The 13,605-nt window shown below is 43.1% G+C and overlaps 1 protein-coding gene and 1 long non-coding RNA gene across 3 annotated transcripts in view; both read left to right on the top strand.

Annotated features, from left to right (window-relative positions):
- The window catches only part of LOC120905724 (dnaJ homolog subfamily C member 16), a 54,886-nt gene that overhangs the window by 20,643 nt on the left and 20,638 nt on the right, over positions 1-13,605 (top strand). The window contains exon 3 of the mRNA XM_040316759.1: positions 1,079-1,310. Coding sequence (XP_040172693.1) covers positions 1,079-1,310 — 232 coding nt within the window. The remainder of the gene's footprint in view (positions 1-1,078; positions 1,311-13,605) is intronic.
- LOC120905571 lies at positions 10,896-11,974 on the top strand. Of its 2 annotated transcripts, none has more exons than XR_005739921.1 (3): positions 10,896-11,407; positions 11,479-11,576; positions 11,663-11,974. It is a non-coding gene; the product is annotated as an uncharacterized LOC120905571 (long non-coding RNA). The 2 variants fall into 2 exon arrangements; XR_005739920.1 differs by having other exon boundaries at positions 11,473-11,576.

Genomic DNA, 13,605 nt, shown 5'->3' with positions numbered 1-13,605 from the left:
GAGAAACAGGTTCAGATTTTACCTGCTTCCTTTGTACGTACCAAATCGGCCCATCGTATGAAAGAGAGCAGATGATCGTGCGTTCCAGACTGGATCGAAAAGAACGCTGAGAGAAACAGAGTTAAATTGAACCGGCAAACCGGCTCATCAATACAAAGAGAGTAGAATGTCTTGCGTTCTAGGCCGGATCGCAATAAGCACTGAGAGCAGCCGGCCCAGAACAAATAGCCGAGAACGCTGAGAGCAGCCGGTTCAGATCGGATCGATAAGATCGTTGATAACAGTCGGTTCAGGTCGGATCGTAAAGAACGGTGGGAGCAACAGGTTCAGTTTGAACCTGCTTGGGTTAAAAATAAGGATCGCGGTTCGGATGCTTGCATGCTGGAACGGATCGCACCTGGCAGGTTCGGAACGCAACGCGCTTCACTAATTCATAGATATTCGACATACGACTTTTTCAACTTACGCCTTGCTTTGGGATAGTTTTTAGGTCCCAAACATAGTCGTATCTCGGGGGACACCTGTATTTAAAATTTATTATTTGACGATATAGCGTAAAAGCAGCTGAATGTACCGTTTCTTGTTTTGCTTACAAATTTTTGAATGTTGCAAGTTTTTCAATTGTTTTTTTTATTTATTTCAAAATGATAATGAATGCATCAAAACAACAACATAGTTAAAATTTTATGAACCGGTTCATTCAATTATTTACGTCAACTGAATGGCTGTACGGTTCTGGCTCATTTGGTACACCTTTAGTTATCAAGCCCCATATGGACCATACTCCCCATGCGTATTCTACTATAGGCACAAATCAACAAGCGCATTAGTGGTTTACGTAGAGATTGACCGACAACGGGTTCACTTTCAAATGAAAAGAAAGAGTTGTACTAAAACGGCAGCAGGGTTTGCAGTTGTCAGCAAAATATAGAAACGGCAACACTCATATCGTTATAATTCATGTACGAAATATTTTATCATTTTGCCATAGCTGCGTTAAACGTGTTGTTTTAGTTTCATCACAGAACCTGTTACTCCTACAAAATCTAATATTACTTCATGTCATTTCTTTTTCTAGGATCTATTTGATGAGAATTCGGAAAGCTCGATTATGCGCATGCTAAACCGCATCATTCTGGCATTAGAATACATTTCAGATAATTTAGGACACGAACATATTCTTCCAGCGATATCTGTTCTTGGTACCGTAACCTTTATTCTTATCATTGGATATTTAATGTCCTACCTGCTACATTTAGAAGAAGAAGACATCCAACTTAACAAAAGCAAACGCTTGGAAAATTCAAACGGTAAGTATATCATGTCATGCATCGTTTCCTGGGCTAGTTTTCGACAATTTCTCCTAAAGTAACTAAGTATTTAAAACAGTGGTGTCTCTCACGATACGGAGGTTGACAGCTGGAGATTGCAATCATGTCAACACTCCATACAAAACCACACACAAAACTATCCTGCGATTTTCAGCCTATATTATTTCAGCATCAAAGCTAGAATTAGATTCAAGTACCAACTCGAACATATATCAAAACTAGATTGTGCTTTCATTCATACAGGTGCATGAAAGAGATCTGGTGGTGGAATTTAGAATTAAATTGTATGTAGAATAGGTGGTCTCACAGCCATAGGACTACTTTTTAACAACATTTGGTACAGTCGTCAACTCGTACGACGTAACAACATTTCCGTCATGGGTTCAAGTCCCGAATAGACCGTAGGATTGACTATCCTGCTATGGTAAAAACAAGTCACTGAAAGCCAAGTTAACTTCACTAGTGGGTACAGGCAGGGCCTGACCGACAGCGGTTATTGTGCCAAAGAAGAAGAAGAATGGATCAAACACACCAGAGCTACCAATTTGACACTTTCAAGAGTAGGCCGCATTCATTCTGCACTATGCCCGATTCATACTTCACAAGGCCCGAATAGAAATGACAATGCCCAATTGAGGGTTTACGTCGCCCGAAAAAGTATTTACGGCGACCGATAATGCTTTGACGACGCCCGATTGGCTAAGTAACCCGCTGCGCAAAGCGATCGAAGACTTCTCAATCTCTCGCTCAATGTAGCTAGTGAGCAATAACCATTAATGATAAAGCGAGGTGAAAGGATGGGGAGGAGGGAAGGAGGGGAGAAAGAGAACATGGGTGTGAACTATTTTTCGGCCATAATCGTTTTTGAACCAACATGGTCGCGTACCGGAGCTTTTTTTGTCAGAAAGAGACAAACAGCGTGTTCTCTCGAAAGGCCGTAAACGCCTCAATAGATCAAGAGCTTCGATCGGCTCTTGGGTCGTTTCTGCTCGCTTTCTCGATCGGTTTCGACGGAAAGCGAGCTAGAAACCGAGCTCAAAAACTGACCGATTTTGTTGTGCGGAAAACCCTGTATTTTCCTTCCACACTATACAAGGGAATTTAAGTGTTTTTAAAGGTAACATGAGTGAACGGGTGTCGTTCATTGCGGGTTTACTAATTTTATTCGCTAGCGAAATTTTTATTTCACTAGCGCATCTGGCAGCCACTGGCCAATTTTGGTATTTGGTACATGTCTTTGTAAATTCTAATGAGTAGAATTTTACCACACTTTTTTGCTACCTTGGCTGTTACAATATCAATATGAGCATCAAACTAAAGTTTTTCATCTATTATAACTCCTAGGTATTTTACTTAGGAGTTATAATAGATTCGAAACAGAATTTCCAAATTTAGTTGGTTGTGTTCTTCGCTAAGATAACTTTCAAGCCATTTCCATTCTTTCCCTTGAATACCATATGGGTCAGTAGCAATCTAGTTCTGGATATCGTCTCGAATGTCCTTTTAAGGTCTAAGAACACTGCCGCGGTTGACATCTCATCTTCTATCGAACCTTTCCATTTTGCAATCAACAAATTTAGAGCAGTTTCACATGAGTGTCCTTCCCTGTATCCGGATTGCTCGCGAGCTAATAGTTGATTGGTATTCAGAAATGTTACCAATTGTTGACCACTATCTCCAAAACTTTTTCCAACATTGGGGCCCTATCCGTTTTAAGTTCGTAGGCTAAAAATTTCAGCCTGTCGGCTGTTTGCATTGTGTAGCAGTTTTCGAGCAGCTATCCAAGTCGATATAATATACAGGTGGGCTTATCCCAAGGTGTATGAATTTAGAAGGCTGATTTTTATCGCTTCTGTTTCTGAATGGAGATTATAAGAGTGTTTTTTGTATTCCAGTTTTTTGTGTGGTTTTGTAATGTAAACATATTTTAGCCTCCAACGGTCAAACTCCATACAAAAAACTGACTAGAATCGTGAAGCGCCCCTGTATCACACATCTCCGTTCTTAGTCACTGTATTTCTTTTTCTATGTATGTTGTTATTTCTGCGCTTACATTCGCTTCTAAACCAGAGAGCGTTTTTGAGAGCATCTAACTAGCATGGAAGTCTAACTGATTGAGACGAAGATATGCACTTCTCACATTTGTAGAAAACATTTGCATTGTCTTTTACTGATTTTCATATTAATTTCGTAAGTGTCGAACACCTTTGATATAAAACACCTTTACATGGCCTTTGACATAATACCGGTTCACCACTTGATACCACGGTCTTGAAGCATTTAGAACACTCCGGTGAGCGCTCCATGGCGCTAGGTGAGAATTCCCTCCGAAGAGGAAGACAGGATTACAAACGAATAATACAGACACTACTTTACCTTCATGCCTGCACATATACCATAATCATCGCTAATGTTGCTATCAAGCGTCGTTGCCGAATGTCTCGTCAAATTCACAAAAGATGCACTAATCACAATTTAATTTGTTTAACACTACTGAACAAACTACACATATTATCGGTACAATATTCATCTACGCCGGTAGCAAAAATTTAAGTAGTAAAACCTAACTTTGCACCACTTAACACATATAAAATTTACGAGACAACCTAGAACACCACTGCACTTAGATGCACTGCACCATACACACAGATACAGAACAGGATCTGGGACAGGATCTTGTAGGTGGCATTACCCAATTGACATTATCGAGCACGAATAATCGGGAATTCGAGCAAATTCCCTTAAACTGGAGCCTTTAACTTCCCTTAAACTGCACCAGTTTAAGGGAATTTAGAAAAGGGCATTTAAAATCAACTGTGATGCGGCTTTTTCGTTGTTTTCTTTTAGATTCGCTCGAAAATGATGTTTCCTATCGTTATAGTTGGTCATGGAGCCATTTTATACATATCGATTTTGTACAAAATAACATCACACAATTTTGTGATTTTGTTTTTCATAAAAAATCTAAGCTACGAATGTAAAATAAGCTCGACGGCATCGTCAATCGATAGAAGAAAGTCTAATTTACGAACTCACCAAATCTTTCAACTCACTCGATCATACACAAATCTACAATTTCAGGCGTATCGAGTACTAATCGAGCAGATATGGGAAAACAATTTCGAGCAAATGTCACTTGGGTAGGGACTGCGATTGCTCGAGCAATCCAGCCTGTCGCCCTGAATGACACCCAGCTTCCACTCCTCCGGGAGTTCCTCCTGCTCCCAGACTTTCACGATCAGCTGATGCATTTTGGCGGTAAGCCTCTCCAGCCACATCTTGAAGAGCTCGGCCGCCAGTCCATCACAGCCAGCAGACTTACTGCTCTTAAGCTGCTTAATGGCGCTGGCAATCTCATCCAGAGATGGCGGGGGCACCTCGTCGTCTGCGCCGTTGCTGTCGCTGTTGTTACTACTGTGCTGCTGCCGTGGTGGTTGCCTTGTTCTGCCACTTGCGTTGCCTTGTTGAGCCTCTCCTGTCTCTGATCCATTCAGATGTTGTTGCGAAAAGGTACTCAAAAGAAAGTTTCGTAGATATTTCTTAGTGGCAAAAAATCACAAAATTCGTTTTTTATTCTCCGAGTAACTGGCGCGAAAAGAGGCCGGGAGTCCGTCCTCCGGCCCTTTTATCCTGTCACCACCTCCCGCCATCGCGATTCAATCGCGATGGAGTTTTCTCCTGTCGAGCAGTGGAACTCTACAACGGTTTCCTCTCTACATTTGTGGTGTTCCCCAGAACCATAACAAACGCTGTTGTCACAACAGATGTCCTTCGAAGTAGCACTTCTACCTTTCGATCACCTCCCGCTTGTCCATCAGGAGATTTCCTTCCGCATCCCGACACATTGCAGGTTTAAGGAGCAAACCCGCTCCTTGCCTCCTTCAATCTCCTGTAGAACAAGCGGGTGTCCCCCGACTGAGAAAGCTGTTCCAGCAACTGTTCGTCTGACTCTTCAAAACGGCGCTGCTTGACCTGGAAGAGCAGGGTTTGCTGTTTCCTCAGTCGTCTGTAGATCTTCACGTTCTGACGGGTTAGATGCCGTAGCATGGAGGCGTGCGCTGCATTCTTCTCGGATAGTGCTCGTCTGTACTCATCGTCGAAACATTCATTTTTCTCTCTACGTGGTAAGCGGCCGATCTTGTGTTCGGGCTGCAGTGCTAATGGCTCGTTCCATCATACGCCAGTGGTTTGCGAGGGGCATCGCGGCGATGTTGTTGTCGGCCGGAAGCGCTTTCCCGAGCGCTGTCGCATACCCCTCTGCCACACCAGCACACTTCAAACGGTCCAGGTTGAGCCATGGGGTGGGCTGACTCCGTTGGTTGTTTAACCCGGAGAGTTTCTGGCGCAGCTTTACCATGACCAGGAAATGGTCCGAGTCGACGTTTGCGCCACTATACGTTTCAACGTCTATAATATTCGAGAAGTGCCTTCCGTCAATCAGAACGTGGTCGACTTAGAATTACCGCTAGGGTGTCTCCAGGTGTAACTAATGCGGTGTGCATGCTGGAAGTAGGTGCGGCAAATGTTCATGTGCTTGGAGGAGGCAAAGTCAGCCTGAGGCCGTTGTCGTTTATCAGCTGGTGGACGCTAAATATTCCGATGGCTGGTTTATATGCCTCCTCCTGTCCGACATAAGCATTAAGGTCTCCGATCACGACCTTCACGTTGTTTTTTGGGCAGCGGTCGTACTCCCTTTCCAGCTGCGTGTAGAAGGTCTATTTCTCGTCAACGGTGCTCCCAAGATGCGGACTGTGTACATTAATAATCATTAATAATGCCACGAATCCTCAACCTGCGCGTCTGTTTGTTGACCGGCCCTCGGTTGCATCGCACCCAGCACCATGAACGCAGTATCGAGCTCGCGCGTCTCTCCACCGCTCTGGTAGATTGTGCAGTTGCTACGCTACTGGCGCACCGTCACGCCTTTCCAGCACACCTCCTCAAGAGCTACTATTTCGAAGCCGCGGGCCCATACTTCATCGAACGCAATTCGGGACTTTACCTCCGGGACTTAACAATACTATAGCGGAATTTGGGGCAAGTGTGCCATAGGGGCATGAGTTTCACCAAGCATTTTTTCCATAAAAAACTTAAATAAAATGATCAATTGTGTATACAGCTAGTTGTGTTCCAGTATACCCACTGTGTTGAATTTCATATAGACCAATCTATTTTTTCCATTGTTTTGAACTGATTTATGTTGAGTTTCAAAATTGAGCAGAATATTATAGTTTGTTAGTAGTAGTAATCAGTAATCAAACATAGTAATCAAACCAAATAAGCTCTCAAAAATCATGGGAACAATCAACCGAGAAAATATTTACACCATCGTACAACTGAGAAAACGTGAAGTTTTTTGTGGGGTTAGTTGAAAAAAAAAAACTTTCTTTTTGTCATAAAAAATCCCATTCCAAAAAAGATACAACTTATGGGGCAAAAGAGCCACCTCTATTTAGGGCAAGTGTGCCACCATCTTTCATAGGTGCGAGCTGTCTAAAATCTAAACATTGTTGTAGCGTGCAGCGGTATGGTGTGCTATTTGCGATGAAAAAGGTTTCATCGATGACTCAAGACATGTAGAAATACTAGTGCCACAAACGAAACAATTTCCAATTATCTAAGAAATACGTTTATTTCAACCAGGTAGCCGTCTTGCCCCTTTACGAAAAACAACGTCTTTTTGGACCCTTTTTAAAACGCTTCAATAACAGTTTTGTTTGCCCTTTTTTCAAGCGAAACTCATTGATGAGTGAGGAAATTCCGCTTTTCAATGTTCCTGCCTTCTGTCGTGCTCCTCTTGTGAGTCTCATGAAAGTGTATGAGAATCGGCGCATACGATCCTTTCTGATTAAAGGCTAAATTAAATACAGGATAAGCCTTAATCAAATTAAATACAACCCTACAATTTAGATTAAACCTTAATCAAATTAAATACAACCTTCCGTTACGTGAAAGCTAGATGTCAGCAATGTAAAAATGCAGCGACAAGGCTCCGATAATCGCACCGCCTCTTGAATGCCGCACGGAAGAGTATTTTTACCCCTTTACACATACAGGCGTAGACTATTTACGGACCCTTCGAAGTGGCGGTAAAAAGGTCCATCGAAAAACGATAGGGCGTAATATTTACATGCATGACAATTAGAGCATCTCACATAGAACTGGCCGAAAAAATGGGTACTGATTCTTTTTCAATGTGCTTCCTTAACTTCGAAAGTAGAAGAGGAGCGGTGTCGCACATGTACAGCAAAAACGGCACAAATTTCGTTAGGGCAAATAATGAATTGAAACAATAAATTAATGAGGTTAATTCTCGTATGGAATCCGGCGAAGCAATGAAGTTGAATATTTAACGGAATTATAACTCACCAATAGCACCGCACTTCGGCGGAGCTTGGGAACGTTTAATACGTATTGTAAAGTTGAATTTGTAGATTGCCTTAAAAATCGAACACTGACAATCGAAGTACTGCGAAGCGCCCTAATACAGGCCGAATTTATCTTAAATTGCAGACCTAAAGGTTAAAGGATTTGATTTAAGGTTGTATTTCGCTAAAAAGGCCTATTACAGGGTTCGCTCGGTGAGTTTGGCAAGGGCTGCTGATTGCATTTGGCGCTAGGTGGCGCTAGTCACTACAAGTTTAATACAGTGAACTCACTCCAATCTGAGACCTCTCCAATTCGAAAACCCGCTCTTATTTCGTAGTCCCATCGGCTCTCAAACAAGAGAGGGTTGACTGTAAAACATCGTGTATTGCTCTCCTTAAATATGTCCATCAAATATTGAGTTATACAATACATTTACAGAATGTAATATGACGGAAGGCATATGACCACGATGCAGCCACTGTGCTTCGTGTGTTAATTCTGATCATGACCGCTGTCATGATCAGCGTGCGTGCGACAATGAACAATAAACGTCATTCGTTTACGGATCGTTGCTATGACAACATCTTCTGTTTTCTGTTGTTGTTTTCTTCTTCGGCTTTATTCTTCTGCCTTCGGATTGTGTTTGATTTTGAATTCAGCGGTTGATTAGAATTAATATTAATTCTAATCATGACAGGAATAACACTGCTTTTTATTATGCTTACCTGCAAATAATAAATCGTTAAGCCCAATGTTATTTGAATAACGATTTTATTCAAAAACAAATGTCGAGTGACTGATTCATTCCAATCTTTACGCTGAATGAATGAATATCGCACAGCAAGATAAATGAAAATGATTCTTCTGTGCGCTAGCGGCATGGTAATGATTCTCCGTTCCGACGCTCACCCTATACAGGGGATACAGGGGACAGGGGATGATTGATATGTTACGCATGTCTTACAAATTACGAACAAAATCAGTACTGTTTGTAGGAGTTTCTGCGGCATTTTCAATGTATCTATAAAATAACGATCAATGATCAACTATGAGAAAAAAGGGCCAAGTGCATTTACTCCATGTACAGTTTATTTGAAATGAATTGTGTTCGAAAGGAATTGGATTGGTATCACACCTGTTTGCAGCGTTACAGTTGAATCTCGTCCCATTTGCTTCGAATCGCGTAAATCGCATGCTACTATGATCAAATGCCTGCTTGTACAATCGAATGCGTACCATTGCAGTCGTCATAGTAACGAAATACATCGTTACTGTGACGTTCCTTTGGTAATTTTTTCCGTCCGTCCGTCCGTGGTAACCATATTCCGTCTTGGGTTCAACGTTAGGCGTCATCGATCAATTACGTAACGTTGTCGTCCCTCTGTATTTTATCGATCGGGTCGCGTCAGCAGGGTGGCCACTCAACCGGGAAAACCGGGAAAACCGGGAACTAGCCGGGAATTTTATTTTTTTAAACCGGAAAACCGGGAATTATTACAAACTTTTGCGATCACTGTTTATCATCGTTTGTACAGTCTGTTCCCGAGTTACGCGATTTCTCCGTTCCCGACGAATCCGCGAAACTCGAATATCCGGGTAAGTCGAATTTCACGTTTTTTGACTAAAATACTATTGATTACTCGGAGTTTTTGATTTAATTTAGTACTTTTAGACACTTAATCATTTATTTGATATGATTCGTGCAGAAAATTCTAGTATTTCTGGCTTTTGAGCGGTTTCAATGTGCTAGCAAAAATACAATTTATACAGAACTTGAAGCAAATTGTGCTGATTTGACATTTGATCTGTCAAATTTAGAAAACCACGTATCTCCAAATCCGCGTAAGTCGAGAACCGTGTAACTCGGGAACAGACTGTATATTGTTCCCAACATACCACAGCCCAGCAACATCACCCCTGAAATCTCCTATATCTAGTCGTGAGGTGCATCATCAGCGTCGTGCGAGTAACAGCATAATGCATGGCTGTTCTTTCACCAGAATTCTGTTCTTCGCAGATTTGTATGCTTTCTCCAGTGACTGGTTGGTCCATGACTTCCGGTAACCCTTTTTTAAGGTTGTGTGATGACATCTGTTAATCAACAACTGATAGCAGATGCAGAATATCTTTGTCACGAGATCTTTACCCGTTAGTGTCATGATACTAAACCACCAAAAAGAAATTTTTTTAATGTTTTTTATTTATTTATTTATTTATTTATTTATTCATTTATTTTTTTTTCTATAATTCTTGTCCGCCAATGGGCCTGATCGCCAACGAAAGTCGATAAAATTTATCCGATCGGTTAATATGCTCGACTCCACCGGTGGAATTTGTTTTCCACTGGTGGATAATTTCTCCACTGGTGGATAACTCTTTCCGATTCGAGTAGCCATTGCTTTTACCTATATGTCAATCACACTTTTGTTTACATTTAGAGGTGTTGTTTTGCGGAATGAATAAAATAGTAAATTTTGCTTATTTACGGACCATCTAGTGAAGAATTCACAGCAGAAGTGGTCCTAGACAGTACCGACTGTAGGTCTGTTCCAACGATCCGGGTAAAGTAGAAAACGGGTTGTTGGCTGAACAAGTCTAGTTGAAACAAAATTGTATGAACTGGAGGACGAGGTTTGAATCCTTTCTGAACTTGCTGCATTCACTGACCCTTGTCCTGTGCCATGTACCATGTGCGCCCATCAACTCCAGCCACCGCGAACGTTGGATCCGTGAAGTCCGTATTTTACACTCTCGTGCAAAAATATATTGAAACAACGCGGTACAATTATTCCGTGCAATAAGGAGTGTCCGAAGCCGCCTACGGTCTCTCGCCCTCGCCAGTCCATTATCCTGGCCTTAATGACTGACGCCTCCAAGTCATCTGGCCACTTAAATTTAAACCTACTACGGCCTCTCCGCAATTGCGGGTTTAACCGTAAGCGGACTGAGTGTCTGCGCCCACACGTACGGTCCAAAACACCCGAAGTCATACAAAATCATGAAAATGTCTGCGCCCTTGTGTTCCGGCGTCCTCGTGAAGTTTACCGAGCCGAACCGAATAGTTGTGTTCGATAAACATGTGTGCGTAGCAGGTAGCAGCATTTGTACTGCTCACCTGCCGTATGCCCTGTGATACCGAGCGAGACGCATAGACAACGCATCAAAAGGACATGTGTAGCCGTGAGGAAATATTTCTGTGTCTCTTTTGCCTTGTCCTTGCCTTTAGATCCTGATGAGTGAAGCATGCATACGTTCGGGGTATAAGCTCTATCCCTCTCATCCCAAGTGGCAGAGCCGAAGTTTTTCAGAGATTTTTCTGTGTGCCAAAGCGAGATGCCCTGTCTTCTCTCTCTATATTTTGGACAGCAAACCGCTGCGCGTGTAGAGGTGTGTGCGTGTGACGAAAAACGATGGATGAAAAACGCGAGGAGCGGGGTCCGAAGTCTTTCGTTGGTCACACACACATGCATCTACCGTTGGATTGCGCTACACCGAGTCTACCCATCTCTCTCGATCTACCATGATTTTTTCTGCTATCGCACTCATCCGGGAGTTAGGCATCCTCAGTCTGCCCAGAACTTTCGTTATGGAAGGATGTGCGGGAGTGATGCGCGATTTCTTGTGTCCCCTACTTTCCTTGTTTACGTTTTGCGCAGTGTTGCTTCTTCTTCCATTGTGGAATGATTTATCCTAGCTAACTTGTTGAGGTAAGTTTCTTGATCTCATATGTGCTTCAATGTACTAATTCAACTGATGCTTATCGTCTTCAAAGTTACAGGTGCATGCGCCATTCATCAACGCCTACCTGTTGGCATCATCAACAATCTTCAAAGTGGGTGATGGAAAGAATTTTTTTTCCAGTTTTAAAATATTAAGGTAAGTGTTGCTCTCATGATATACGCAAAACTATCCAAAGTAATACGTACTACATGCATTAATTATTGGTTCATTTTTATTGACAGCGTTCAGCACAACTCAGCCACAAAACAACGCACTGGATTGCGCTAAGAACCTGTCGAAACGCGCGCAGCCCCCGGGAGCGGTAGGAGAAAGGAAGAACGAGAGGAGGAAAAACTAAAGCCAGCGCGCAGCTCTGATGGTACCCCGGACGCGGTAAGAAGAAAAAAAGATCGAGAGGAGGAAGAACGGTAAATTTGGAAGGGGGAGACCGTTCTGCCGTCTCCACAGTGTGAGTATGCCAAAGCACGTGTTGGAAGGGAGAGAAAAAGTGTGGAATAAACCGCATGCGAATGTGTGCATACAGCAAAAGTAAACATGTGTGCCTCATCATTTCTATAAGCAATCCGAAAAGGGGGTGGAGCAAACACATTGGTATGCGTGAAATGCAGAAGAAATCGGAGCGTTATAGTATGTGTGAACCCGATCGTTCGGGTCGAATGTGTCCCACCGGTCACCAGCACTCAGAGATCCGCTGAGATTGAAGCTGGCTTTGAAGCTGAGTTGGCGAAATTATTCAACCGATCCGTCGGGTCCCGAAGCCGAAGCAAACCCGAAGCCGAAGCAAAACCCGAACGGGGTTCGGCACGACCCTTCGTTAAAATAGCCCCCTCCCCCTTTTTTGCCAGGATTTCTTTCCGAAATGATACAGTGCGAACCATTATATCAATATGATTCGATTTATTGAATATTTTATATAACATAAATACAAAAAAAAAAAAACACAACACATGCACAATAACCACTGCACTTAATTCTAAATTAACGCACATAATTTAACAAACACTTTTTACACTCGCACAGAGAAAAATTAGCACAGCACTTTCTGCTCCACATCGCTGTCGCGCCTAGTTCTTCTCGCTGTACTGTACGGGCCACCATCTCCAACACCACGACACTGCCACAGGTTTTGTTGTCTCCGTTCGCCGTGAAACACACATGAAATGGAAGAAAAATTATATTAATTAGAAGGGGGGATGTTGGTTGATAATTTTAATCACTTTTACTTACCTTAAATTAGAATGATCTCCATTTTTACGGGGTTTATCCGCTGACCACCAAGAGCTGAAACACCACACAAGCACCAACCTCACTGGACTGAAAGTAAAGCCTACTGCGTGAATGTGTGTATGCGCTTCTGCCAAGCCAACCGCGCCGTACTGCGTGTGTAGCCAAGTACGTGTGTGTGTGTATTTGCACCACTGGACACAGAACACAAATCTCACCGCACAGCAGAGCGTGTGTCGCCAAGTGTATGCATGTGTGTATTTGCACCACTGAATTCTGAACGTCCATCGCACAGCGTGTGTCGCCAAATGCGTGGCTGTGTGTAGTATCACCGTGGACTGCAGAAAACTACCTGCACTAAAACAGAGCGCTGGTGTGGCCAAATGTGTGCATGTGTGTACTTGCTCCACTGAAAGCCGGTATCGCACCAGATTTCGGGTGTCGCTTTGTGCGTGTGTGTGTGTTATTGTCACAGCTCACTCGTTCGTCATTTTTTTCGTTTTTTCGCTTGAGCCACTCGATTTCGTTCTTCGCTGATTTTGGCAGCGCACGAAGGGGGTTCGGTTTCAACTTCCAACAACAACAACCACACGAGGAGGCTCGGGGACACTCATCAGGGGAAAATCGCTCAAATTAGAGCGAGAGACAGATAGAAAAAACGAAAGGTCAATATAAAATCTTCGGCTTTTGACTGTTGGGATGTTAATGGTGAAGATAGAATCGTATGTCATCGGCTCTGCATTCGGGCGTGGGCAGGCCCGTGGACGCCGTTTGTTCGCAGGCAGTGGCCGCAGGAGGCCCTGTAGATATAAAGTCCAGCATATATGGTGTGTACAGTAGTCTCATCGCGGGTCTCCATGAACGATAGAGGCTCCACGGACGAAGGGACTCAAAGACTACAGGGGCCCATATATGAGGGATTCCGACCAATCCCACTCCC

Source organism: Anopheles arabiensis, chromosome X (assembly GCF_016920715.1).
Source record: "Anopheles arabiensis isolate DONGOLA chromosome X, AaraD3, whole genome shotgun sequence".
NCBI classification, from domain to species: domain Eukaryota; kingdom Metazoa; phylum Arthropoda; class Insecta; order Diptera; family Culicidae; genus Anopheles; species Anopheles arabiensis.
The sequence above is the reverse complement of the archived record's forward strand: the minus strand, read 5'-3'. Positions and strand labels throughout refer to the sequence as shown.